This window comes from Athalia rosae, chromosome 2, assembly GCF_917208135.1.
Source record: "Athalia rosae chromosome 2, iyAthRosa1.1, whole genome shotgun sequence".
Taxonomy (NCBI): domain Eukaryota; kingdom Metazoa; phylum Arthropoda; class Insecta; order Hymenoptera; family Athaliidae; genus Athalia; species Athalia rosae.
This window is the reverse complement of record NC_064027.1, coordinates 20,931,837-20,959,834: the sequence shown is the minus strand read 5'-3', so window position 1 is coordinate 20,959,834 and position 27,998 is coordinate 20,931,837. Positions and strand designations below refer to the sequence as shown.

The 27,998-nt window shown below is 39.5% G+C and overlaps 4 protein-coding genes across 27 annotated transcripts; 2 read left to right on the top strand and 2 right to left on the bottom strand.

Annotated features, from left to right (window-relative positions):
- Nucleotides 1-8,609: 8,609 nt before the first annotated feature.
- On the bottom strand, nt 8,610-13,467 carry LOC105689517 (probable medium-chain specific acyl-CoA dehydrogenase, mitochondrial). Of its 4 annotated transcripts, none has more exons than XM_020854259.2 (11): nt 13,312-13,467; nt 13,108-13,240; nt 12,905-12,983; nt 12,145-12,312; nt 11,587-11,687; nt 10,343-10,423; nt 10,099-10,229; nt 9,818-9,926; nt 9,507-9,647; nt 9,106-9,378; nt 8,610-8,980 (listed from the first exon to the last, which is right to left on the bottom strand). In XM_020854259.2, exons 2-11 carry the CDS (start codon nt 13,120-13,122, stop codon nt 8,828-8,830), a joined length of 1,251 nt encoding a protein of 416 aa, XP_020709918.1. In that variant the 5' UTR covers nt 13,123-13,240; nt 13,312-13,467; the 3' UTR covers nt 8,610-8,827. The 4 variants fall into 4 exon arrangements, with proteins under 4 accessions (XP_020709918.1, XP_012262004.1, XP_048507295.1 ...); XM_012406581.3 differs by lacking the exon at nt 11,587-11,687 and adding an exon at nt 10,785-10,885 and having other exon boundaries at nt 13,312-13,466; XM_048651338.1 differs by lacking the exon at nt 11,587-11,687 and adding an exon at nt 10,785-10,885 and having other exon boundaries at nt 13,316-13,452.
- A 172-nt stretch (nt 13,468-13,639) lies between these two features.
- LOC105689519 (BTB/POZ domain-containing protein 10) lies at nt 13,640-17,445 on the top strand. 20 transcript variants are annotated; one of them, XM_048651323.1, is made up of 8 exons: nt 13,640-13,797; nt 13,880-14,205; nt 14,762-14,887; nt 15,441-15,536; nt 15,866-16,003; nt 16,134-16,405; nt 16,601-16,798; nt 16,892-17,445. In XM_048651323.1, exons 2-8 carry the CDS (start codon nt 14,087-14,089, stop codon nt 17,350-17,352), a joined length of 1,410 nt encoding a protein of 469 aa, XP_048507280.1. In that variant the 5' UTR covers nt 13,640-13,797; nt 13,880-14,086; the 3' UTR covers nt 17,353-17,445. The 20 variants fall into 20 exon arrangements, with proteins under 20 accessions (XP_048507280.1, XP_012262009.2, XP_012262008.2 ...); XM_012406591.3 differs by having other exon boundaries at nt 13,643-14,039; nt 14,137-14,184; XM_012406588.3 differs by having other exon boundaries at nt 13,643-14,039; nt 14,137-14,205.
- Nucleotides 17,446-18,353: 908 nt separating this feature from the next.
- On the top strand, nt 18,354-26,206 carry LOC105689489 (protein nervous wreck). The gene is made up of 22 exons (XM_012406528.3): nt 18,354-18,493; nt 19,567-19,664; nt 20,117-20,162; nt 20,368-20,453; nt 20,565-20,709; nt 20,799-20,935; nt 21,040-21,103; nt 21,213-21,341; nt 21,498-21,620; nt 21,718-21,821; nt 21,917-22,061; nt 22,192-22,269; nt 22,368-22,419; nt 22,573-22,676; nt 22,807-22,966; nt 23,049-23,221; nt 23,294-23,603; nt 23,738-23,958; nt 24,052-24,151; nt 24,323-24,457; nt 24,939-24,970; nt 25,308-26,206. The coding sequence occupies exons 1-22, from the start codon at nt 18,473-18,475 to the stop codon at nt 25,899-25,901; spliced, it is 3,057 nt and encodes a 1,018-aa protein (XP_012261951.2). The 5' UTR covers nt 18,354-18,472; the 3' UTR covers nt 25,902-26,206.
- Nucleotides 26,207-26,339: 133 nt separating this feature from the next.
- On the bottom strand, nt 26,340-27,927 carry LOC105689327 (3-hydroxyacyl-CoA dehydrogenase type-2). 2 transcript variants are annotated; one of them, XM_048651341.1, is made up of 3 exons: nt 27,788-27,927; nt 27,159-27,323; nt 26,340-27,030 (listed from the first exon to the last, which is right to left on the bottom strand). In XM_048651341.1, the coding sequence occupies exons 1-3, from the start codon at nt 27,791-27,793 to the stop codon at nt 26,437-26,439; spliced, it is 765 nt and encodes a 254-aa protein (XP_048507298.1). In that variant the 5' UTR covers nt 27,794-27,927; the 3' UTR covers nt 26,340-26,436. The 2 variants fall into 2 exon arrangements, with proteins under 2 accessions (XP_048507298.1, XP_012261667.2); XM_012406244.3 differs by having other exon boundaries at nt 27,608-27,925.
- Between the last annotated feature and the right edge of the window lie 71 nt (nt 27,928-27,998).

The window sequence follows — 27,998 nt, the reverse complement described above, 5'->3', positions numbered from 1 at the left end:
CTCGAAATAAAAAAGCGCGAGTCAATAATCAAGAAAGAAAAGACCATATCCATAACGCGCACGCGATAAGCGAATATATCGAATATACTCTTCGTTATTATTGACAAGAGTTATTATTTCAACCGAAACGTGATCGTTCGAAAATATACGCTTTATATTTTCATTGTTTCGTTTTTCGTTTTTTCGCTCTTCTTTACCGGCGCAGCATCCCCAGCTGCTGCGGGTGCGCGTGCGGATGCAGGTTTAACGCGGAGTTCACGTACTTCCGGTTTCCATCGTTACAAATTGGTACGATTTATCGGAAAGACATTCGAGCCGTGTACATTGTCGTGAGGAAATAATCGTCGTCGCGATTACGTCCTAAATATACGCGCTTGTACTTACGTATAATTAGGCAAATTCTCTATTACGGTATACGTAAATAATGAGTGTTGCAAAAACGAATGATAAATTTCACTTCCAAGAAGCTACTGTATATACACAAGTGTATAGATATGTACGTACAACGATGAATAATCGGGACGAGAAGAAAAAATTTCAACGAATGCAAAGGAACGGACAATTTCTTCAATTTTCAGAATATTTCGTAGCCAGTCGCGACGTATACATGCGTGTAAATATACATATGTATATATATATATATATATGTTACGCACACGAATCGTACGGTCATTCGAAAATCCCGATAATCGTTCAACTAAAAAGTAACAAGGGAGACGCAGGAAAACTGATATACATATACATATATATATATATAGGGTGTCGACAGTCGGAGTTCAATTTTCACAAGACGTTAGGACGGAGAGATATATCCTTAGACATATCGTAATTCCGGGCATTAGCTAACGAAACGCATGCAGGTATGTAACGTACATAGTTACGAGGTGCGCGCGTGTGTCACGTGGATAAAAACCACACGTATATACACATGCATACATGTATACGCGCGCGATTAGCTAGACACGGTATATCTATATAGATGTATAACTTACACACTCTTACGCAAACTAGCGAAAGTAGGCGTCGTATACCATAGCCGCGGTCGGCTCGCGAGCAACGGTATAGCGTACATACGTGTACATATATATATATGTATTACCTGTACACGAGTAGTAGTACGCAGACGGGATGAAATAATAATGCGCGGAACGCGCGTGTGGTCGGGAAACGTTACGAAACTCTCGCGCGTCCTGAACCTTTGCGCCGAAAGCGAGAGCGACGATGACGACGCGATGACGACGATGACGACGACCCGGGTTTACTCGGTTATGTAGCGTGACGGCGCTCAGTTTGTCCGAGAATTTAGCCCGCAGAATCTCCGGACTCCCTTCGCACCACCGTATACGTATTATGTAGCACGTACGGTACGCACCCAACGTATGTATGGACATACGGTATGTATATGTATTACATACCGTATGCGCGCAACGAAACGCGATATGGGTTTTGCAGTTATCGTCGTTATATACTTTGTAATGGTGATTGTTATATTGCTGTTATTGTCACGATATTAATGTAACACCTTTAATAGATCATATATATATGTATATACGCTTCGCCAAACTCGTTATCGTGCGGTATACGCGAATGATGACGTCTGCTCGGATCCAAAATGGACGATCTTCGCATCCGCCCGCTCGATAGGTGGATCCGGATCGGTTCCGCAAATTATCGACTTTCGTCGTATTCGGAATTCCGCCATTTTTGGGGTGAAAAGCCGAAAAATAGCGATATGTTTGTTTTTTTTTGTTTTTTTTTTTTTTAATCTTATACCTTTCGAACGGGTAGTAAAATAAAATCTAAAAATTGGCTACCAAAAACGTCTGATAATTTAAAGAGTCAAAGATATATTCCTTTTTTCTTTTCATCAAACCGTCCGATTCGGCACGGAATGTCCCACATAGTATGTAAAATCATCGCGATGTAGGATTGACATTTTTTGGTTTTTTTTTCTTCAAACCAATCTTTCCGTATACGCGTAACATATTCGACTTGTTCGCCATTTCGAGAAACAAAAGAAAAATAGAGTAGCAGCAAAAGATCATTATCGTAGAACGAGTTGAAAAAAAAAAAGAAACAAAAAAAATAGACGATCAAAATCCGATTCAAGTATTCGTGCTACCGTACAGGTGGGTATCCGTTTTATCGAATTTCTCTTCATTCCAGGATCCTCACAGCCGTGTGAGGAGAGAAAGAAAGGGAAAAAAAAGGAAGACGATTTTCACCGCACGAGGACGACCGCACGTACCGTAGATCTCGAAAGTTTTCGAAGATAACAATCGGACTCCGTAATTCGCTACGAAAAAAAATATGTCGTCAACGTCGATATATCGCTTCTCGCGTCGCGGGTGTCCAAAAAAAAGAGAGTAATCAGAAAAAAAAAAGCAAGAAAAAGAAAAGAAAAGAAAAGAAAAACAACAAAATTATCGCGGAATGTTCTTACGCACGACGATAACGCGACGTACCGATCAAGTTTACGTGTAGTTTTCTACGTGCGTAGGTATACACCTATACGGTACACACGCTCAACAAGGCCAACGACTATCGTCGTGAACGAGAGAAGAAAAGAGGAAGAAGAAGAAGAAGAAGAAAAAGAATAAAAAACAAAAACCAAGATGAAATTCGGAGAGCGTAGGGAAGAAAGAAAAAAAGAAAAATGCAGGGAAAGATGAGAGAAAAATTGAAAATTCATCGCGAGGTAGCGCGTACAAGATTCTAACGAATAGTAATCGGACGAAACGAACTAAAATAAAATAGAATAAATATAACCGCACATAACGTGCACACATCGTATAACGTATAGCGCGCGGTACCGCGCTGCGGAGGGTAATAGGGAAAGAGAGACGAGGGATAGAAGTCGGGACGGATCCGTCCGATACACGTCAGACCTGCGCAGGCAGTGCCGCGAGAGGAGATCGGTGTCATTGTCAGTGGGTAAGGAGGTCAGTGGGTCAGTGGGACACCACTTTCAGTTTCGCTTGCCCAAGTCGCCGGCGCAAGCCCCGACGTTATCTCACCGCACTCCTCCTCCTCCTCCTCCTCCTCCTCCTCCTCCTCTCGGCGACGAGAACGAAAACGACCGAAAAGGGGCGAGGGGGGAGGGGAGGACGAGGGCTCCGATCCGCGCGGACGAGGGGGGGACGGACGCGGGAAGGGGGGGGGGGGAATAGGGGGACGAGAGGAAGGGGGGGAGAAGGAGGAGGAGGAGGAGGAGGAGGGGGGGATTCGCGGCGAGATACCGCGGAAAGTAGGACGCTTATTAAAAACCGCGTAGCTCCATGCCGCGCGCGTGTTGTTACTTCACGGCATCGTTTGGGTTACCCAATCGAATTCATCATAACTCGCCTATACGGCCGGCATTACACACGAAAATCTAAAGAATGAAATTTCTCACGTGCTATCGCGTATATTTATAGATGTACGTACACGACGTCGGGTACATATACCATACATGTGTATAACGTGTCCACGCATATAGATATACATATGGTATTCCGTCGGTGTACACGGGGTATGATTTTCAGCGTTTTGTGCAGATTAAAGTACATAAATCGATATATCGTAGAATTCGCGGAATTTAATATTATAGGTATATTATATACTTGAATTAATTTATGCGGGCGGTATTGTACGAAATTATTCAAAAATTCCTACGCCCCGTTATTTCTTTGACCTTTTGTTTTCTTTTGTTTTTTGTTTTTTTTTTCCCCCCCTTCTTCTTCTTATCGTTCAAAAATTAACGCTCAACGATCGCGACGAGAGGAGGAAATTTGCGATTCGAATAAATCGAGGGGAAAAACAAAATTTAACGAGAGTTTTAGAACAGCGCATCTGTATATATGTATGTACTGCAAATATCACGACCTTTGCACAGCTGATTTATTGGCCGAAGTAGAAGAAAAAAAAAAAAAAAAAAACTGTCGACTCAAAGTTATACGGGCGCGGCAAGCCGGGTCAGCCCGTTGCACGCGTGTATATATATATATATGTATATTCGTCGTCGGGACTTCATCCCTCCCGGTGAGAAAGTTTGCCCAACAATGTTTCCGATATTGGAAAAATATTACGTACCTACGGTTGTATCGACAATGCGTACGGTGCACAATTCTTATGGCTCACTTGTAATTTTGAAAGTACGCCGCGGCACGGTGCGTCTATATAATAACACTTGTGTACAGGTATACGGAAAAATCTCGGAAACATAAGAGCTGGAAATTATATACCTGCAGCGGACGCGCTTTGTACCAAAGACCGAAAATAAATATCAATACAGAATAGGGACGTCGAATCTTCGGGTGGCTCTGGCGGCAGGTAAATTTTACCTGCATATATATATATCATTGCGCCTTATTATATACCTGACGGCAAGTGTAACGAACAGGTAGGATAAATATTTACGTGAGAAACTTTGGAGAGTTGGAAGTCGAGTTGATCCGTGAAAAATGTTTTGAGGGGTGATTTTTGGCACGCGCCTCGCCCTAAATAACTTGCGAGGAGTTGTGTATACAGTTATAGGTATACATACATATACATATAGTTATGTATACATATACACCGTCGTTAGCGGGGTCTTATTTTTCTCTCCGTGCAACTCTACATAGTCGAGAATTCAAGGGTATTCTTACGCGTAAATATTCATTGTTAAAAATCTTTGAGGCTCGCATCTTTTTCGCGCTCTTGACGTATACGTATATATCTATACGTAATACGTAACCTATATACGGCCGGTACGAAACTTTTACTTCGCCGTAACACGCTGCACTTGTACTTACGTACCTTTTTATACCTATGCTACCTAACGGCCCACCTATTTGAACATGGAAAAAGGGAAAGTGTGACAACAATGCGACCTCCGAATTCGGATTATTACCACACACCGTATCTCGTCAGCATAAAGGTTACCGAATTTACGATCAACGTTTCGCTAATCGAGCACGATTCCTTTTTTTTTTTTTTTTTTTTTTTTTTTCCTCTTATTTATTCTAATTATTTATTTTTTCTTTTTCTAAATTATTTATCCAACCGAGAACATGAAGGGAGAGAGAGAGAGAGAGAGAGAGAGAGAGAGAAAACACGGTCCACGTTACATCGGTGGAAAAATTTTCAAACATCAAAAAAAACAAAAAAAAAGAGAGGGAGGTGATTAATATAATTATTATACCAGATATATTCAGCGGGTCGGAATTTTCTATCGAATCGTTAAATTTAGGGAGGAAACAATTTCTCCCATAGCGGTTACGGTATACGTATGACAGATGTACATGATAGCCGAAGGATCTGAAGTTTGGCGTTTCGTAGCAACTGCAGCTGCGCTGTTTACATTTACCCTTTTGAAAATACGGCGTGTCCTTATGTTTCGCGAGATTTGAACGGGAAGAGGAAAATAATGTTATGTATTGCGAGGTGATTTACGGGGTGCGGCGCGCATATAGCTGTCAGTACAGGTATAAGATTGCAGGGGGGCGGGTGGGGGGGGGGTTCGTAACAATCGGCTTTGGGCGTAACTTTCGGAATAAATGTAACGCAACAAGTATAATAGAGGTGTAAAAATAGAGGCAGGTAGGCGCTACACCGGGTACATAGGTATTCTCCGGTATTGTCGACTTTATCGTCAACAAAAACCGTGGGGAGTCTTTGTGGATGATTGGGGAAAGATGAAAGTGCATCGTGCGGACGCACGCGCCAAAGTAAGAAAATTAGGTATTGGGGTGGAAAAGATTTTCAAATTTTTCAAAACCGAGCCAACCTCTCGACGCGATCTCGCACGTTTCTAATGCTGTACGGTGAGAGTCGGAGGAAACGATGTTTTAAAAAATAGAAGGGGGAGGGGGGGGAAAAAAAAACGTGCTCCCGCAACGCAAATTTTGCACCAGGTGGTCGCAGCTCACTTCTGGACAAATGGCGGGTGTGCGATATGAATTTTCGAATATTTCAAAGTAGACAAAAATTGGGTCGAAAAATTCAATTACGCCCGTAGCGAATCGGAATTTTCAAACAATAAAAAAAGTATTACGCTATGGAACGAGTTATTTTTAACGCGGTAACGTTGCTCCCTGCATACGCACATTCGTATACATATCGTCGAAGTGCATGCCTTGCAGGGTATAACAACCGCCGGCACGGATCGCAAACAAAGATCGGACCGTTTATACCAACTCGCAATAATATGTGCCTATGCAGTCCCCGGTACACGTATATCGATGAGTAATAATGATCATCGTGTACACGTATACGCGTGCGTGCGTGCGCACGTATGCGTATTTATATTATAGACATGTACCGCGTGCCAATAAACAAGCTGCATATATTATCGCATTTGCGCATGTGGAGAGAATTGAAGTAGGTAGTCATGAGTAGATGCATCGTGTATCGTAGTTATATATACATATGCCGATATATAGGCTTGTATATACATATATGTATATCATCGTAGGATGTTCACGTCGCGCGACGTAGCGACGTTGCCAGTTTTCAGGCGCGCCGCGGCGTCCGACCAGCAGCTCGTCATTCTCATTCTCGTGCTCATTCCAATTCTCATTCTCCAGTTTCAGTCCCTGCAATCCCGAGATCCCCTTCTCAATATTCTTCTTTATTTTCTTTCTCTTCTCCGTTAGAATTTTCCAAAAATTTTTTCATCGATCTCCCTCTCGGACAGCGAGAATTAGGACACTCCGTTCGCAACTGTATAAGCGCACCACGCTATATCAACTCACAACAGCCTTTGTATGCAAAATTAACGCGCGTCGTGACAAATGTACAGGTATTAATTCAGAGTGTCTGAATTTTCAGCTGCCGTTTCGCTTACGCTCGTGTAACGTAACCCTCCAGGGTGGAAAATCGTTGCGCAAGGTATCGATGGATATCGTGTGTCAAAGTGACAGCGAGAGAGGATCAGCGTGACACGGCGACACAAATTGTGTGTGAATGAGGTGAATGTGAATAATAGTTTACGGTAGGTGACAGGGGTCTGGGGCTGGGAGGGGGGGGGCAGTCGACCCTCCACCGCCCCCTAGGTCCCCTCCGTATAAATCGTACGTCATCGTCCAGCGAGGTACCCATGTTCAACGACAACAACAACAACAACAACAACAACAACAATTGCAACCTGCATAAGGGTGTCGCAGGTGCAACGAACAAGTGGCCATCCGGAGTAGGGGAAAAATAGAAGCAGGGCGGGTGTTCGGTATTTAGATCCGTCTGAAAACTTAGAATGCCATCTATTGTATATGATCTTTAGAAGATGCGTCTCGACGAAGCTGAGACGAGACGGTGAGATTCGTGCTCGTTGGTGGCTCGCATGAAACGACGTCGGTGTAATTTAATAATCTAACGACAATGAAGCAAACTCACCGGTGTCTTCTTCAACGTCAGCGGCAGCGTTGGCCTGGAGGGCCAGTGCGGGTGGCTGCTGAGATGCAGTTCCCGTTTGATGTACCTGTTGGGGCTGCGGCGGAGTCGCGGCCAGAACGGGTATGGGTACGGGCGAAGGAAGAGATCCCTGGGGTTGGGGTTGTGGTTGGGGTTGAACGGGGGCGGGGGCGGAGACCAGGGTAATCGAGGAGGTATCGGAGAGAGCCACCGCCGACGGGCTACCCGGACCCCCTCCGTCGGTCGTCGCCGCTGCCATTCGGCCCTCGTGCATTCTAGTTACTGTCCTCCTATGTTCGTCTCTCTGCCGCGCACAACACCACAGAACACCAAAACTGGCCGTCGGTGTGAGCGACGGATTTTCGACAGGCCAAAGGATAACGCTAAGACAACATCTATGTCACGGCGACATCACTACCGCAACCCTTCAAATTATTACTCACTCCCTACGCGGGTAAAAAAATCGAACGTTAGATAAATGTAGGTCTGTAGGCCACTTCACTTACACTTTGCATTCAGAGACGGGAGACTCGCTAGTCAAACGAGCGAACGGCAGCGGCTGCTGCTGAAACAGACCCGCTGTTTAAACTGACAGCCGAGATCGCTCGTTGGAGACGCTAATTTCGACAGGGAGAGATTTTTTTTCTTATCAATAATACCGAGGCCCTGATAGGATACTCTTATCGATCACGCACCAGAGTTGGGAATTACACCGACGATGATTACCCTTGTCTTTTATATCTAACGAACGATTTTTCGAAACGACGACTAGATGCCTAAGTAGGTCAGGTGTCACGGTGCCCCGGTTACTCGTTCTACCACCCTTTTCACAACCATCACTGCATTATTTCTCTAAATGCTATTACCACTAAATGTAACGTAGCAAAAACAACAATAGAACCGACATAAAATACAATGTTATCCGTATTCATTAGGCCATGCACTTGACTAGCGCGTTCGGCTGGTACCGAAGCGCCACCTGCGTCTAAGATGGCGCCAAAATTTAAACCTCTTTGTCGTTGAGTTGCGAGTTCTCTTAACGCGCGCGCACGTCAATTTACATTTTTTTCCACCCGAAACTTATAAGAATTTTGAGAATTGTTTGATAGAGAACAATGTTCACTTTCAACATTGAGTAACAAATATTCTTGAAAATAGAGAAGGTTGCTTTACAGGCAATATTGGATCAGGTTCTGAGAGGGTAGAAGTTTTAGACCAAGAGAGAAATTTCAAAGAAATGATAACGATATAAAATATACTTTTTATTATTTTTACAAATTGATATTCTTTATACCAAGATCGTTGTAAAAGTATTGTATAAAAATATCCGTAACTTTCTGGATATGCCGTATGATATGTTGCATTTGCATTGTATGAATAGACAAACTGAAAAATCCGCTGAACTGACGTGCGTTAATTAACTTAATGGGATCTCGGGTCATGGCATGCACTGATCGGCTTAATGCCCACCTTGTTTAGCTTCCGTCAATATGGCGCGAGATATGATTACGCGTTGAATTTGAGCTGTACCTTCGTAAATCTGATAAATCTTAGCATCTCGCATTAGCTTTTCCACGGGATACTCGGTATTGAATCCACATCCGCCAAATATCTAATAATATCAATAATTTAAGCTCTGTAACTTGACTTGAATTTCGAGCGTCAAGTCTCTATGGACTTGATAAATTTTAATTCTGATTGCATAAGAAATTTTGTTCAAATGTGTTTGGAACGTACCTGGACTGCGTCTGTGGCACATTTATTAGCTACATCTGCTGCGTGGCACTTGGCGATACTAGCTAACAGAGTATTGTTTTGCCCGTTGTCAACTGCCCACGCAGCTTTCATCCATGCCAGCCGAGCTGTTTCAATACCAATTGCCATGTCCGCTAACATGAAAGCGACTGCTTGGTGTTCAGCAATGGGTACGCCAAAAGCTTTACGTTCAAGCGCGTACTTGGTAGCTTCATCCAGACATCTTTTTGCCAGACCGACGGCACCACATGCAACCTTTGAATGTTTTAAGCATATTGAAATGTTGTATATCAACGCTTATATGCGCCTCCCACAAATGGCTTGATCAAATAAATCTGAATAATACAGTTGTTCTGCAAAGTAAATACAAATTGATAAATTACCGGTGGTCGAGTTTTGTCAAATGCTCCCATGGCGATTTTGAAACCTGCACCTTCTCCGATCAGTACATTTTCCTTTGGAATACGTACATCCTCAAAGGTCACCATACGGGTATCGGATGCTCTTTGACCCATGTTTATTTCCTGAAAGTGAAACGAACTTCGTTGTGAAATGATTTTATATCATGCGTCATTTTCTATTTTGGAGGTTGAATACTTATCGGCATCATTAATAATCTATGATTATATACTGCGATTCGATAGAAAAAACCTCTGAATCATAAATTGATCTGTAAAATATTCAGTCCACTCACTTTACGCCCTGGCGAGACACCCTTAAAATCTCTCTCAACAATAAAACCTGTGAATGCTTTACTACTCGGGGCTTTAGGGTCTGGATTGGTGCGGGCTAAGACAAAGTACCTATAAATAAACAAAATCATGTGCAGGACGTGTTTTCTATGCGTGGTATTTGCTCAAAAAAAGTTGAGTTGCATTGTGAGCTGAATTACTTTAGTGTATACACGTTATTAGTTGAATTTTCGAATTTATACAGCAGAAGTAATCGAGCTTCCGAAATTACTCGAAAAATTACCAATTTGCTACACCACCATTCGTTATCCACATCTTCGTTCCATTCAAAATCCATTCGTCTCCCTTTTTTTCTGCTCGAGTTCTAACACCACTTACATCAGATCCAGCACCAGGTTCGGTTACGCAATATGCCTGCGGTGAAACAAGACAGAATTTAATCAACGATGTACCTAATTGTCAAAGTGTCAAGTATAATATACTTTTGAAAGCATTTGTAGAGAAATCTGCGAGAAACTGTAACTTACAGCAACGAGCGGTTCCTCGATGAGCCTACCTAGGTATTTTTTCTGTTGTTCCTTATTGCCAGCAATAATGACAGGCATTTGCTAAAGAAAGCAAAAAAAAAATCAGAGATTTACAGAATAAGGCTACTTAGAAATCTGATAGTAAGAGTTTCTGAGTTTCACATGAAAATACAATGATTCATAAGTTGATTCACAATCAAAGAGGCCCCATAGCACAGGATTTTAGTAAGGACCAATTAGCTCAATGGTTTATGAGATTAGGGTACGTACGAGTGAGATTAAGTGAATTTTATTTGGATGGGATAATTAAATGAAAATCGAGGTTTAATGAGTATTATTTTTAAAACGGTATTACGTGCGACAGCATAACGGGTAGGTTAAAAGTTGATTTCACTGGAAAATTGTGCATTGGAATGGCGTTGCTTCAAATGAATCAACTTACACCAAGACCTGAGGCTTCCATTGCAGTCCCTATTCCCGTACAACCATAGCTAAACTCTTCTCCCACAAGGCAACCATCGAAAACACCACATTCTAATCCTCCTGCAATGTATAAAAAACCCATTCAGCGTATCATAATACAGACATTATGATATAAGAAGAAAGAAAGACACAAAAATGGCGTCTTAATCTTTCAATATTTCTATATATTATTTGGCTGCTGGTATACTTGACTATGATCGAAACGTGTCGAATGAACTACACTGGAGGAAGATTGCACTCCGGTTGTATCATGTTAAAATAACATTTAAATTCTGCTGAATGTACTCCAAGAATGTGACATGCAGCTAATCTTAATTCACCTTAGAAAAGCAATGTAGTGGAAGAATCTAATGCTACCGAGGCACCATATTCTTGTTATGAACAATTGACCCCACCTCTATAACAAGGGTGATCCTTGGAAACCCACACAAAGATGGGACACAACCAAAAAGCCCTAGCCGATGTTTTTTGATGATGCAGCCAAATGAAGATAACTAATCTATGGTAATAGTATACTATTTCTTGTCGCACTTGCTCTAGTTGTATTAGGGAAGAAAGTAAATCATTGTCATCGGTTCTTAATCAGACCGAGAGTGATCCAATTGATTAATTGAGTTTTAACTCTCATTGGGGAATCTTACAAGTGTCAGAAGCAGTCCGTGCATTACCGAGCAAGAAGACAACCTAAATAAATAGATTGCAGCCTTTCAACATGGATCAAAGGCCATTGAGGCTTTGCTGCATCTTTGTCAGACACTTACACCTATATTCGTTGTTCCAATAGCATTGCCTATACCAGTGCATCCATAGGCAAATTCCTCACCCACCACACAAGAGTCAAAGGTACCTAATGACATTCCTCCTGGAGATGTGAATAAGGAAAGAGAAGTCGTTTTTTATCATTCAAATTTGAAGAGCAAGTCCGATAACCTCAGAGCAAGCGATTTTAGATGGTCAGAAAAGACAGTTTTATGGTGTTTTTTCAATCCCCAAAAATACTTTTGATCGAGCGTTCCCAAGTCCTAGATTAATCGATTGTCAAATATTCTTCACAAATTGTACTTATGAACATATTCTGCAGTGTAATTTACCATTAATCAATATTTGAGATTAGATAACTGTAGCTTAACTATGATACCCCTTTTTGCTTATCATAAAGAAATGTATCATGAGATAATCTTAATAGCTGAAATTCAATAGGTATTATGCAGCATTGGATGAAAATGTCTTCTGATAGCTTGAGATAAAATCTACCATAGTAAACAATTGCCAATAATTTACAATTATTATCTGTACATAGAAAAAGTGAAGAAACATACCGCAGTGCTGTGGAATATGTCCGTTCAAGAGTCCTAAGCTCCACGCTTTCTTAACAATATCCCAAGGATATTTTCCAGTTCTATCGTACTCTGCAGCAACAGGGATGATTTCTTCTTTTGTAAATTTTCTCGCCAGATCTTGCATCTCCAGCTGTGTCTCATTCAGTTCTAAACGGAATTTAAAAACCCTATAAATTGTGTTGTATTGAATCCCATGATGATTCTGTGAAGGGATTATAGTCACACCAAATGGTTACTTTTCCTTGCTAGCTATTTAATGTTTGAAAAAAAGAGTAAAAGTAGTTTCTTTCACATTATACGTACATAAACTGAGATTAGTTGGTAACTATAATAAAGCAATCTTATCATGACTTGTCTCAAAATCTATCGACAATCATTATTTTGAAAGACCTTTGTACCGAAGGTCATTAAAAGTAATTAGGTAATATTAAATTTCATGCTGAATCAGCAAATTTCAGGCAAATTTGGAAATATTTTATACCAATCTAACTGACCCAGGCAATATAATCACTATTGACTTTGGCTTGAGGTGAGACTACTATCTTCTACATACTTTGGACAAGGTGATAATTAAGGTCGGCGATTGTCAAAGTGTCAACCATGTGATAGGTGAACATATCTGGTTTTGCTTTTGGGCAAAAGACATTTCAGTTAGCACTCATAACAGCTCAAAACTTGAAAAATATTATGAAAACTATACTAATATCATTTATGGAAGCAATACGAATATTATTCTTACGGAAATTGTAGCCATTTGAAGTTGCAGCCTGAGCGGAGTAGGATCTAAGTGCTACTTGACGCACTGACCTACTAAGTACCTGTAATAAAATAAAACAATAGAGTCAAGAAAGGAATGAAACAAGAATGCGCTTACGACAATATCAGTGGCCTATGACGATACATGGCCCGTTCAATAATTCAAATAGAATACGGAGTTCTTACCTGACAGAAAGACATGATTTGACGAATTGATCAACGTTGTTCAAACAAGAGAACGAGAATTTTTTCAAATTTCTTTAATTTCAAAAGAACAAGAATTAATGGAGCGAGTCAACCGAATCACGTCGATGTCAGCCTGTAAGTGCAAAAGTTACAAGGTAACTGCTGGTAACTGCTCCTATGGCTGGTACATGCGTAGATACATACATACGTATGAAATGTTTCGGACTTTAACCCAGATAAACAAGATTATTCGGCGAGTAGGACCCGAATCAAAATCCTCGATAACGTCACAGTCCAAATCGACTTCGGGACTCGACAAGCGCTCTACGCAGTTTCCAGTGGCAGTTTCTATATTCGCTATGCGACTCGAGACTACCACTGATCAAGGTCCCTACCACTGATATAAGATCAGTGTGAGACACATAATTAGAAAAGGCCGTGCGCGCCGCTTGCAAGCGAGCGATTGAAATTCAAGTGATTCAACTTGCTTACGCAGAGAGGTTCAATTATTGGGTTTAGGTTCAACCACGGACATAGGAAATAATATTCAACCACTGGTTCAACCGATACACCACTCTCCGAGTGGTCATGATGGAGTTTCTCTGTTCAAATCCCAAATGTTAATACCGTGTTGTCACTTTTATGTTACGAACGAACTGTCATTGACGTTTCAAAAATTGCTGCAACATCGTATGTATCGGAAGTTTGAAACTTTAATTCGAAAATCGAGAGTACTTATCTCAAGTCATATGACGTGATTACAATTTTCTAGTGACAGCCAAAGTTGAAATCGAGGAAAAATAGAATAACTTGTAATCTAATTAACGCTAATCCAGTCATCAGCCTGTGAATTCCGAAGTCTTTTTTGCGAGTTTCGGTCAAGTATCGTGAGAAGCAATACTCAAAAACCTTATCAATGGCCTAGCTTTAAGGTAATTTAGAATTCAGACAACCCTGAGGTATTATCAGTTGGCTTGGAATGAGATTTCCTATCAATAAATCTAGACAGGTTAGGTTTTACTTTTGCAGCATTGAAATTTGCTCGACGTTAAAGTGGCTGTTGGAGAAAATAGAGTGGTATTTACCATTTTATCATTCGTAAGTATGTATATCTCCTTAAAAAAAAAAAACTAGCTCCCGTATCGGCAATAACATCTTCATCAAAAGCTAGTCTCTTAATAGTAACCCCAGTATGAAAAGCGTCGTACATATTCATTCCTGGTACAATAGTGAAAGTCTATGGTTAGCTTGCAACGTCTGTATTACTTATTGGAATGTCAGAAACAACGCAGAGATCTTAAAGTTTCAGAAAAATATGACAGGGAGTGGCACCTGCAATGTTCAATATTTTCAAGTGCTGTGTGGTCAATGCGATTAAAGCTTTAAATTGAGATAGATTCCGATTACGTGAAACAAATGATTCCTAGATAGGTTTACAATTATGTTCGGATATTCTATTCTATGTTGCACAGTGTTTGTATGGATGCATTCTTGATTAAACATGGAAGATGATTTTGAATGAAGCATTGCTCTTAGCCATCAAGGTGACCTTGGTGTTCTTTGTAAATGCAACTATAATTTATTCATGCGATATCACCGATGCGACAATAGATAAAGTTCATCTCGTTAACAGATATTTATTTGATTCGACTAGCTGGCCTGACATGTCAAATCCTGGAGAGCGTTTAAATTATGTGCAAGATAGTAGCAGCGATACAGAGACAGACTACAAGGAAACGGATAACCGTGGTCGCCACCGCGTATACAAACACAGATTTGGGTAGGTTGAATATGAGATACTAAATTTAATTTGCTTTGAAGCAAACTGCACTCTTCAATGTGGCGTAGAGCATATTGCCTGAATGAAACTATTCCATGTTATTGCTTGTAAATTTATTACATTACTTTAATCAAAAGATACTTCAAACACATGTCAGACAACTGAAAAGTTTCATCGAGTTAATCAAATCTATTTTTACATAATAAGGTAGAAGAGTTCCAAATATTATTTTAGATGTATGTAGTGCTAAAATTTTCTGCATGATGCACTTTCTATGTTCCGTACCAATCTTCTATCTTCTCTCTCTTCCACAACATGCATTAGGTTTTGAACTTTCATAAATATTATAAACAATGCATGTGATAAGCAATGTGTTGAAAATGCAGATATGTATTACGATTGATAATTTTAATTTTTTCATTATTGCAGTAACATGTTCGTATAACCTAGCTTAGAGTAAAGTAGAAGCCCGCCGGCCTGTTTACAGTACACAATGTGGATTGCTTGACATTGGTAGCAGATTAGTAAAAAAATGTGGTTGTTTTGCATGTAGTTGTCCCGGCTCATCCAACCCGAAACCTTGTCTGGTACAGCGGAATGGAACCAATAACCGGTACTGTTGTTCTTTCAAACGAGGAATGCGAAACACGTAAGTCATGAAGATCAAAAGGTAACAAATGAGACCAGCAATTGGTCTAGCCCAAATAATGATAAGTTTTGTTGATCCTCCAGAACTTTTAACATTGTCACATCTCACTAAGAAAACTGCCACAAATTAGCTTATCGCCCTTATTACCAAGTAGGTGAGGCCATCAGATTATGCAACAGGTAGGTCAATGTGAGCTGTTAGTAGAAGTTCTTTAAAAATCATGTACGCCAATGACGTAAAAGGTCTTGCAAAACCATTCTGCTGCGCATAGTCGTCAATCTTCTTATGCGGATAATAATAAGCTATTTTTCTATACCATGCTGTTTCAGAATGCGTCCAACAGTCGGGTTAGCCAAGCCCCAACAAAATCAGACTCGTGACAAAGTATTACTGTCTGGAACTGCATCTGGCATGAGTGTTACTGCATCCACCGATGAGCGGATAACGCTTATCGTCGATAACACTAGGTGATAGATACTGCCACTTGCATACTTTTAATTGTGGCTTAGTCTTAATTTAAACTACATCGATCCAAGCGATGCTTGAATCTTGTGAGTTATAAACAATGTTGACTTACCAGTCCATTGTCTTTTATAGATTCATTTTGGATCCTGCTTTGTTTACCGCACATCCAAATACAATGCTGGGGCGTATGTTCAGTTCCGGCATAGAGTTCGCTTTACCGAATGAAAGAGGTGAACATGAACTCGCCGATGGGATTTCTGCTATGGTATTCCGGGCAATCTTGGAGTATTATAAAGAAGGAATAATTCGTTGCCCTCCTACAGTATCTGTGCAAGAGCTTCGTGAAGCCTGCGATTATCTTCTAGTACCGTTCGATGCCAGCACAGTAAAATGTCAGAACTTGAGTGAGTTACAGATATTTATGCTTATACATATTCGATCTGAAATTTTTGAACTTTCAGAAATTTCATTATTCAGAAATAATTTGATACCAATTATTTGGTGACTAAATCGTCGCGTTATTCGATTATTCACAAGTGAGACTACCAGTACTGTACTACAGAAAAGTTTCATTCTTCATAAAAAAAAGTGTCTTACAGGGGGGCTGCTTCACGAATTATCTAACGAGGGAGCTCGCTGTCAATTCGAAGTGTTCCTCGAGGACTTAATTTTACCATTGATGGTGAACAGTGCGCAGAGGGGAGATAGAGAATGTCATGTCGTTGTTCTACTGGAAGACGATGTCGTCGATTGGGATGAAGAATACCCACCACAAATGGGGGAAGAATATTCCCAAAGTAATGATTTGTTGTATAAAGTTGTCGTGAACACGGTTACTCGCAATGCGGAGTATAAAAAATCGCCTAACCAAATCTATTTTCATATTTCAGCTGTAAACAGCACGGCGATGTATCGGTTCTTCAAGTACATAGAAAATCGAGATGTTGCAAAACAAGTGATGAAGGAACGAGGATTGAAGAAGATACGTTTAGGTATTGAAGGCTACCCGACGTACAAAGAGAAAGTAAAGAAAAGGGCTGACGGTCGTGCGGAAGTAATATATAATTATGTTCAGCGTCCTTTCATTCACATGTCATGGGAAAAAGAAGAGGCTAAGAGTCGTCATGTAGATTTCCAATGCCTCAAATCAAAATCCGTGACCAATCTCGCTGAAGCTACAGCTGATCCAGCATTAGATGCCGGGGAAAATCAAATAATTGCGATTGGCATGGATCCTATACCTCCACCGTTAGCGGCAAATCCCATGGGCAATGATACGGATGCTGAAGGAGCCGTTGGACTACCAGCTGATTCTGAACTTGGTCAAATACCCCCCGACGATACATCTTAAATGTTATACCATTGACATTAATTCATATATCAACCAACTATTTATATACTTTGCAATATAATTAATAAATATGAAGAATTTGTAAGCAAGAAATGAACGTATTAACATTTCACACCGGTCTACTCGATTCTCTACGATTTATCATTTCTATTTCTTGACTGTTTCTTTCTTCTGTTCTGTGGTAAATAATGAGAATTTTAGTAACATAGCTCACCGATGTTATCGATGTTTAGGATATCTCATCTTTCTTGTAGAAATTCACATACCTATACTTACAGATAATGTAAAATTTTACCGTCGACCTTTTCAATCAGCAATCGATTTTCCATACAGTCTTTTCAAGCATGATACTATTATTTAGCCTTCAGCCCGAGACCTTCGAATAACCGCAGGATATCGATAAAAGTATGCTCTAAAGATACTGCAACTACGACCTGCAGCAATATCGATATAGTCCCTATAATTAGAGGTGGAAATAACACGTAGGCGATTGCCCCGTTTATTAAAATAAAAATATCCCCACTAACGATGATCCAGCGGTTGATCCGACAAGCTTGTATACCAATGCATATAATTTACGCACAAATGAACTTATACGCTAAACAGTCCATTCATGCGTGCGAGTTCCATGCTCATTTACTCGGAACCTGCCTTATAATCCATAGTATATCGGTCAAAGCTATATCTACCGGCTTATATAACCATATCGAGCTATTGCTATTATTGTATTTAACGAAGTTCTTCATTAGCGTAATCATAACTGCAAATTTTATACGATATTTCCCAATTTGATGCGAATAATAATAGCGTCATAAAAATTCTTCGCGAACGTGGACTCTAGATCATCCATGCAGTGATTATATATTTATTTATTCATTGGTGGAAAGAGGAAAGAGGAAGGTCGAAGAAGAGTGCACACCCGATGCCGATGATGTTCTCGCGCGTATATCTGCGGGGGGTAGGAAGAAGAAAACACACCCCCAAACGCAGGCGCCAGGACGATCAATAAATAGCTCGAGACGAGGGCAAGAGAGCAGTAGTGTACGGGTTGGTAACCGGTGAAGGTATTTTCAAAGAGAACAGTATTTAGTGGTGAGGCTGCAGCCAAAGTGTGTTCAGTATGCAGCCGCCCCCGAGAAAAGTAAGCATGAGATAGAAAATGTGCTACGAGAATAAATTGTATGCGAATCATTGAAATAAAACTCTTCGTATTTTTCGTCTGGACCACCGTTAAATTTTCTGTTTACTTTTCATACATATATAACCACAGGGATTTCCGACCTGCCTTATTGATTCTGCGTGAGAAATATAAAATTGATATACGACGGGCACACGAAGCGGGAAAATCAATGTCGAGTCGTTTACTATGTCACTTGAGGGCGAGAATCGAATTTCTTTAAACTTACTTTCATTTCCGTATCATTATATTTTATACTCATCCTCCTTCCTCCCCTATTTATATGGGCGACAAATGATGTTTCAAATAATTATTATCAAAGACCCATCGCATCAGAATTTGAACCCGTCGCGATTCTCTCGTACTAACGTCTAATTCTCTCTTTTTCTATTGCAATAATGACTGAATTCTGGAATTCGAGATTTTTTTTTATTTTCAATTTGGAAAGGAAAGAAAAGATGTATTCCTCCTCTTCCTAAATGATTGTCATTTATATCATCCTACTTGGCGTCTGCAGCGGTCAAGGCGTATCGTAAAACGATTAGAGATCCTTGAATGAAAAAATGGCCGCTGCAAAATTTGAAACTGAATTTATATCATATTACCAAATTATGATATTTTCTTTCATATCCCACCGTAGGCTGGCACCTCTTTTTCTTTAATCATATACTCATATCATCGCATGAAATAGTAGTATACCTATATATTAGGTAACAAGAAGTTATTGTATGCAGAATAAATAATACCCGGCCATTCCTGCACGGAAAGTCGGAAGCAAAGCTTTACTCAAGGTGACATGGATCTGTCCAAGTAATTCTATTACAAACTATGCGTCTTATGTACATAGCCGTATACATGAGTACATACCTAAATACATGATATACTATTTAAATATACCTATACACCTATATGCACACTTGGAATTTATAGGAGATATTTACGTTAATTGAATTGGGATAAAATTATATTGAATCGATTACCTCGGTTAGAGAAAATCGCCACCGTTTTTATAGGTGTGATTCCTTATTTGTCTATAGGGAAACTATGCAAAATTTCTGAAAAATTTACACACGGAACAGGCAGCCAAGTTGCAGGCCAAAAATCAACATGAATGCGATTTACTTGAGGATATACGGTGAGTTGGCTTCGTAAATTTACCCATTGTGGATATCTCTATTACAAATACGATAATACGCCCACTTTCTACGCGTTTAGTAAAATTTTATAATTTTTATTTTTGCATAGTGTACGAATTTTATCTAATATTACTATAGTCTACCCATAACGGATATATTAGCTCTTCTATCACTCGTTGTCAATTGTTATTTTATCCGATAATATGCCGGTATGATTAATATTCCATGGAACCGCCTATAGGCTGCAGAGATGAAGTTTCATTAGCTGCTGCAGAACACGAGAATATTCTACACAAAACTCAAAATATTATCAATTATTATTCAATGGGTACACATTTTACATGATATGCATATGCGTAGATTTAATTTACGTATGGTGTGTTGATAATCTTTCCACATTATTGTTACACAGGCATTTAAAAATATTCAATTAATATTTGTAATTGTGCAGAAATTTCACGATTAAGAAATCTGCAATCGAAAAGTCCTATTCCGAGGTAAGTTTCAGTTAATTTAAAAAAATAAATAAATAGATAAAAAATATATGTCATAATCTAGAATTTTTATTTGTGGTACTATAGAGAGGCGGGAAGTTTTTGCACGCACCGGCTGATGTGTACTTAGACATTGTGTACTTACGTAGAAACGAGGTTGACTTTTTTAAGTACCTTGATCACAGAAATCTTTGAATTGTTTTTTCAGGCTTTACTTAAAATATCGTCAGCATACCTGAACAAAAAAATTCCAAATATTCCGGACATAAAGATCGAGGGCGGTGAAGAAAAATGGTAAGTACAAACTATATCCGGAAACATCCGGGATTAACGTTGATGAAATTCACGGTTCGTTTTGGAAATTGTACAACGCGACTTTGGGATAATCGTTCAAATTTCACGTAGGAATATGTGGAATGTTTGGCGTACCGTGTTGGAGGAAAATGAGAAACTGGCAAGAGCACGATTGGCCGCAGTTGAAGTGTTTCAACAGCAGATCGCTGACGACGCAAAGAGTTTGAAATTGCACAAAGTTCAAATTTCGAAAAAGGTACAACATACCATACATGCAGCTATATGCGTACAGTTCGTTCGCACAAACTTTGCAACGTATGAAAACATTGAATTTTATTATTCTAGGCCATCGATCAGTTGATGATGGTACAAAAGGAACTTCAAACTTGCGTTCAAGATGTTGATAAAACAAAAAAATTTTATTTCGACGAGGAGCACAGTGCTCATGATGTCCGTGATAAAGCCAAAGATATCGAAGAGAAGTACGTTGTGTTAATTGACTATAAAGTAATGAACCACATCGTGGCAGCCCGCAGAAAAAAAGGAGAATATGCCCGATTAACAAATAAAATATCTTCTATTCTAGGTTGAAAAAAAAGAAAGGATCGTTCTTCCAGTCCATAACGTCATTGCAAAAAAATAGTGCCAAGGTATTTTTCGAAATAACGTCCGTTTAAAAGAATTACTCTGACATATTTATTCCTTTGATTTTCTATTCGGTGTCATACATATAACATTCAAGTCTTTTTCGTAACGTAGGTAAGTTCCAAGCGTGACGCTTTGGAAGAAAAGTCTACCGGGGCACGAAATGATTATCTACTTAGTCTTGCTGCTGCTAACGCTCATCAAAATCGTTACTTTGTAGTGGACTTACAGACAACAATGCAGGTATGCCTAGCATCCTATATGAATATACATACCTATAGGTATTATGGTCATACTAACAATAAGTCAATGAGTAATCATGCCATTTGACTTTTAATTTTTATCACCCAAATTCAATGGTGAGTCGATTACAGATAAAATTCCTGTATTGTGTTACAGTTTTTAGAACAGGGGGTTTATGACAAAGTAGCGGAGTACTTAACACTCATGGGTCGCACAGAACTCCTCACATGCTTGGCAACACAAAACAGTTTTGGTAAAATCCGTGACCAAGCTCAGCAGGTATATCAATTGTACAGTTTTATTCAACTATTGTCAGTTGTTATGAATCGCCACCATTACTGGGGCTATGAATAAGTTGATATGATTCATTTTTCAGCTAACCAGAGAGTACAATTTACAATGCTGCTATCTATACTATCCGGTATTAAAGCAGCATATACAATATGAATTTGAAGCCTGTGACAGCGATCCAGTCACCAAGTAAGAAAAAAAAACACAGTATTTGCTGAACTATATTCGGCCAAGTCTTCAAACAGTTTGTACAGTGTTATTCAGAATGTTTTTATTTTCCGTAGAGTGACAGCGGACCATTCAGCATCATTGACATTGGGGAAAGAAGCACGACGATGGGCAACGAGGATGGCCCGAGAAGCAAATGGTATAAGGGAGGCTAGTAGAAAATTACAAGCTCTCCAACAACTCAAAGAATCTGGGCAAAAGGTAATTCATCGGTACCTTGCACACATTTAATTGTCTTTTGCGTTTGGTCGGAGTAATCATTTTGGAGGGATATCTTTTATATACCAGCGTGATTGCGAGAAGTATTAATGAGAGATATTTGGATTTTTAGTCGGATCCTAACGATCCAAATGGCCCAGATTTGGATACCAAGATCGACGAATTGAAACAAACAATCAGACGTTCTGAAGTGAGTAGATATTTATGCAAATTGGATGACAAGTTCAAAAACTGGGGACCTTTCATGCACTGCAGAGATGTAATTACTTTGATTTTTATTTCTATCAGACTGCAAAGATGAAAGCAGAAGCGAGACTAGATTGTCTCCGTCAGGGTGGGGGTGAGTACCTAATCATCATAAACAGAAACATGCGTAACAGGTAATGGTAACACATCATACTTATGATGAAATGCTATTACAAAAGCTGTCGCTAATTATTATGTTCAATCAAAGTTTCGGTACGGGTGTAATACTTATACTCAATTTCTACAGTCAATGTGGATGAATGGTTGCAAGAAGCGGAAACACTTAGCGTTCAAGACATGCCTCGTTCAGCCAGCTCTCTTTCTGTTCGCACTGACGCATCCGGAGTAGCGGTATGCATTCACGTTCCAATTAAGTTTAAATGTCAAAGGCACAATTATCTCACGTTGATGTAGTGTCAAGTATCACTAAATCATTGGAAGCCTGCAATTCAAGGATATTAACGAAGAAATATTTTTGCAGGAACATCCGTCCTCAGATTCATTTTATGACAGTGATGGAGATGCCGGTAGCGATCTTACTACAGTCGAAAGACCAGGCACAAATCTTGGTGGTTCAGAACCATCTGAAGATAACGCAGAGGATTTAGAAAGGCAGAGGCATGACAGTGCAGAAGTCGATGGTAAATATGTTCGCCAAATGCTTTGGCCACATCTACATGTAAATTCACTCAGGCGAAATGGTGATGTTATTGTTTTTAACAGCAATGCTAGAACAGGAAAAACAACGAATAGAGCAGCTCACAGCTGGTTGGGATGATTCTACCGCAGTTGACTGGGATGATGAGGAAAAAGATGACGTAGGCCAGGCACAGGATACAACCGAGATGGCTTTAGATCAGCAAATATATAAATGCACAGCACTTTATTCATACACAGTCAGTGAATGAATTTGTATATCAACGACCGATCATCTGTAGAAAATACGTTGAGTACCGATGAACTTTCAGGCACAAAACCCGGATGAGCTTTCGATTGTGGAAAGTGAACAGCTTGATGTTGTTGGTGAAGGTGATGGGGATGGTTGGCTCCGAGCGCGAAATTACAGAGGGGAAGAAGGATTTGTACCTCAAAATTATTTGGACGTAGAAAGAGATGCCGACACTACGGCTGGCTTGAGTTCACATGGGCCTGGAACACTGGTCCAGCAAATCTCCTTTTCATCGGTTGATTACACTATCGATGATCATGATGCCGTTGATCCTGATATGAATTTCCAAAATGTAGCTCAAGACAGTACCGCAGAAACTCAAGTGCATGGTAAGTATGCACACAACCTGTTGTAGACTTGTTCTTTTAGAGCAGTGTCCATTTCTTTTAATACCTTGTTACTCATTTGTAGTTTTGTGAAAATTAGTTTGATGATATCTTAAGTCTTGAAGGAACTCTTGCAGGTACTGCATCTATACAGTATTGCGTCGCACTGTACGATTATGATGCAACAAGTTCAGAAGAAATTAGTTTCATGGAAGGTGATGTCATACGAATTTTAAGACAAGATCCTCACGACGTAGATGATGGATTTTGGGAAGGAGAAGTCAATGGTCAATGTGGTATATTCCCATCACTTGTAGTCGAAATGTGTGCAGCTGATGGATCTCCATTAACACCACAAGTACCTACAGAATTTTTAACCAGTTGTTTACCTAATGTTATTTTGAAATCTAGTTTGTCTCTCCAAACTATTCAACTATTTATGCAATTGTAGGAAGATACTACTCCACCAAGTTCAGCACCACCTGTGTTTACACCCCCTCAGATTCCAGAGTTTCTACTATCTGACGACATGGATCAACCAATTCCAAGGGGTAATTTCGAAATAATAATTCAATTGTAATGCAATTCGGTGAATATTGGAACAATTTCATTGACCCTATCTTTAATACTTGATGATTGATTTAAGTTCTATATAATATGGGGTTCAAAACGCCATCGATTCATTCATACCGCATCTGTTACTATATTTTTATTTTCCTCAGAATTGTGCGAAGACATACCAAGTCAAGTGATTGGCGATCAACAAGGTTTTGCAATCAAACTTTCGAAAAATCAACACGACCATTATGGATCACAGTTTGGAGATGATGTTGATGCTCAACCACCTGGAATAATAGGTATATAACTTTTGGAGCGATTTGATCGTGATATAAACGAAAATACAATTTACATCCCATAACTAATTTCTCATTACTGTGAATGAATATGGTATGTATATATATGTATATATATGTATATATATATATATATATCATTTATACCATATATGTATATATATATACATATACATATACATGTATATATATATTTATACCATATATATATATATAAAGCGCGCAGAGGCAGTTTGCTTCAGATAGATTACTAACTTTTGTGATATGCATTCATCTGTTGTATCAAATCTGTTACGGTTGTAACATATTATAAATTCTCAGTCCCGATCAACCTAAGCGAGCACATTTTGCAAAGAAGATACATTCTTCCTTTGCGCTCCTTTCTCACAGTAACTCGCTTATTATACCAACAATTCTCTGATGTAGTAATGTTCACCCTTATGTGTATACCTGATTAATAATAACTATTCTTTTGCTGCTCTAGTTGTGGAAGTTACCGATGAATCGGTTTCTGAGGTAAATTAAGAAACCTACTCAAATAGTCTGTAAATATACTGATTCTTAAGCCTGTAGCAATAGAGAAATAACTAATAGATACATATCAAAGATTATACATAGATTATCAATTCTGTAGCTCAGTGATTCGAAATTGATCAATACGTAATAAATTATACATGAAATATGTTTATACTCTAATTGTATACCTATGTAATGGGAAAAGAATTTTTCGCTACCAGGATATTCTGCAATTCATGAATCTAATATAGCTGGCATCATTTGGAATGAATTGAATCAGACAGAAAAGAAAGCCCTAACATGAATATAACGTTCATCATTTTGTTCTGTATTATAGGCAGGTGAGGAACACGCGAGCAAAAAATCTGATACCCAAGTTCGTAGGATAGCATCCTCTCAAGAAACTGATGAGTTTGGACTGGGTGTCGCACAAATTGTTATTACTGCAGCTACACCGATGGAAGAAATTGAACGCTCATTTCCTGGTAATGAAGAGGATGCTTCCGATGTAGACGATACCAGAGAGGAATCTACAGAATCTGTGGAAGGTTCAACAACGAAATCTGCACCTATCTCTGACTCCAATGAAAGTGAATGTCAAAAACCCACAGTTAAGCCGGTAGAATGTGGAGATTCAGAAGTGGTCGAAGAAAGTGATGAAAAATCTGTTGCTTACGAGTTCCATGCGGACTCAGCACCTTTCCCAGTAAGCAGCAGCTCTGGTAGCGAGGCAGAATCTACCTCTGGACCAAGTACTGCCGAAAATTCACAGCCCTTAGCGACACGTGACACAGATGTAGATTCGCATTCAGCAGATTTGCCAGATATTCTTCAGGAAAAGGTAATAGTCGGAGGAAGAGCAAGTATTCCCGATGAACTTCAACCAGATCAATTAGAAAAACTTCAAAACTTGAAGGAATCCAATGCCTAGGATTGACTCGACCTCGGAGAAATTTACTATCCCGCCGCCTTAGCAGAAAAATTGGCTCTTCCGAATAATCATCAGTACAAATTTCGACATCTGTTGAAATTTTGGAGTTCTCCTGAGGTTATTGGAAAAAAAGACTAATCATACTGTAACTATAAATATTTTTATGTTAATATTATGTACACAATTTTTGCTAGCTAATACTCTAGTAATGGTTAAAAGTAAGTTGCGATTTTTGCAACGTGTTTACAAGACATTATTATGTACAGACTTCAAGTATAAATAAAGAGAATTGTCGATACCTGTAATATAGCATGTAACGATATCTAGTTTTTAGATGCCCTGATTCCATCACCGATAACACTTTTAATGCTTTTTCAAGAGCTTTGATGCTTTGATAGTGGTTCAAGTGAAAGGTTTGGAAAATATCTATTTCGTAGGTAAGTTTCATACCACCAACTTTATTTCAGGCAAATTTTACACGTACAAAGTATTTTGGGTAAAAATCATTTTATTTGATTTTGCGTAATAATTGGACTCACATTTGCATTCGTAAAGCTCCATCTAATCTTATAACTTCACCATTGAGCAATGGGTTTTCGACAATTGATTGCACGAGGTGAGCAAACTCAGCTGGATCTCCCAATCTCTGAGGAAATGGTATGTTCGCTGCTAGAAATTTTCTAACTTTTTCTGGAAGTTGCGCCAACATTGGTGTATCAAATAAGCCAGGAGCAATTGTTACAACTCGGATACCCTGAGTAGAAAGATCTCTAGCAATGGGTAAAGTCATGCCAACTACAGCAGCTTTACTTGCAGCATACGCAGCTTGACCTATCTGTCCTTCAAAAGCTGCAACACTTGCAGTATTTACGATAACACCTCGCTGTCCATCTTTGTTTGGCTCATTATCACCCATGAGACTAACCGCCAATCTAATCACATTGAATGTGCCTACGGTATTAATCATCTGAACCCTTGTGAAATCTTCTAAGTTATGCGCCAGTTTTTTGTTGAAATTATAAGTTTTGAACGCTATGGCTGTTCCAGCACAATTTACAGTTGTATCCAATCTTCCGAACTTCTCTTTTGCCAAGTTGACAGCTGTCTGTACGTCTTGCTCAGATTGTACCTAAATGAATTATTGCATTTTCTTTGTTATAGTTCAGAAATTCTACAGGTGAGGAAATAGAGTTGTGCTCAAATGATCGAGGACTTTGCAGCTATTACATTGCAATCTAGGCCCAGTTATCAACTTACATCAGTTGGCGTAAATACTGCAGAATCTCCAAACTTCTGTGCGACAACCGCTCCTTTTGAAGAGGTGAGATCAGCGATAACAACTTTAGCTCCTTGCTGGATAAATCTCTCAACGGTAGCTAGACCTAGGCCAGATCCACCGCCAGTAACCAATGCTACGGATCCCTAAAGTAAACATTTATGCCAAGTGGATGACGACGAGTTATTACAACTTTTGAATTCACGATTTTGGTCCAAGAAATACGGTGAAAATTTTAAGCATCTAAAATTATGTCATACTATGTTAGGGCAATTGCGCAACTGGAAATATATATCAAGACTGTCGAAGTAGAAAGAATGTTCGAATTTTGAGCAAGACAACAGATTACGGTACAAGGGATTCAACCAACTCGCTGAAATGTAAGAAAAGAACAAACGACTTTCAAACAAGTTTAATGTCTTCTACATACCTTCAACATTTTAAAGGAGTATCAGTAAGAACTACCGATCAGTGAGAACTATCGAAGGGACAAGAATTATGTGAAGGCCAACACTGCTATGTTATCTATAATAGGAACAATGCTTGCCGCTGACGACAAAGTCTGATAAGGAAAGACCTTAGCGTCGATTACAAAGTCTTAAATGAATACCAGCATGAGTAGTCGATTTTTTGATTACGTGATCCAAGTGTCGAAAAGCACTCGAAATTCGAACCCTTGAACCCGTGCGTAGTAATTCTGCGGGAGGGGGTTAGAAGCCACATTGCTCTCATGCCGAAGCATTCTCCACTGAGCCTTCTCGTAGGCAACCCAACTTGCAGAACCAGTTGTCACAGCGCAAACAAGACTCTGACGACGACGT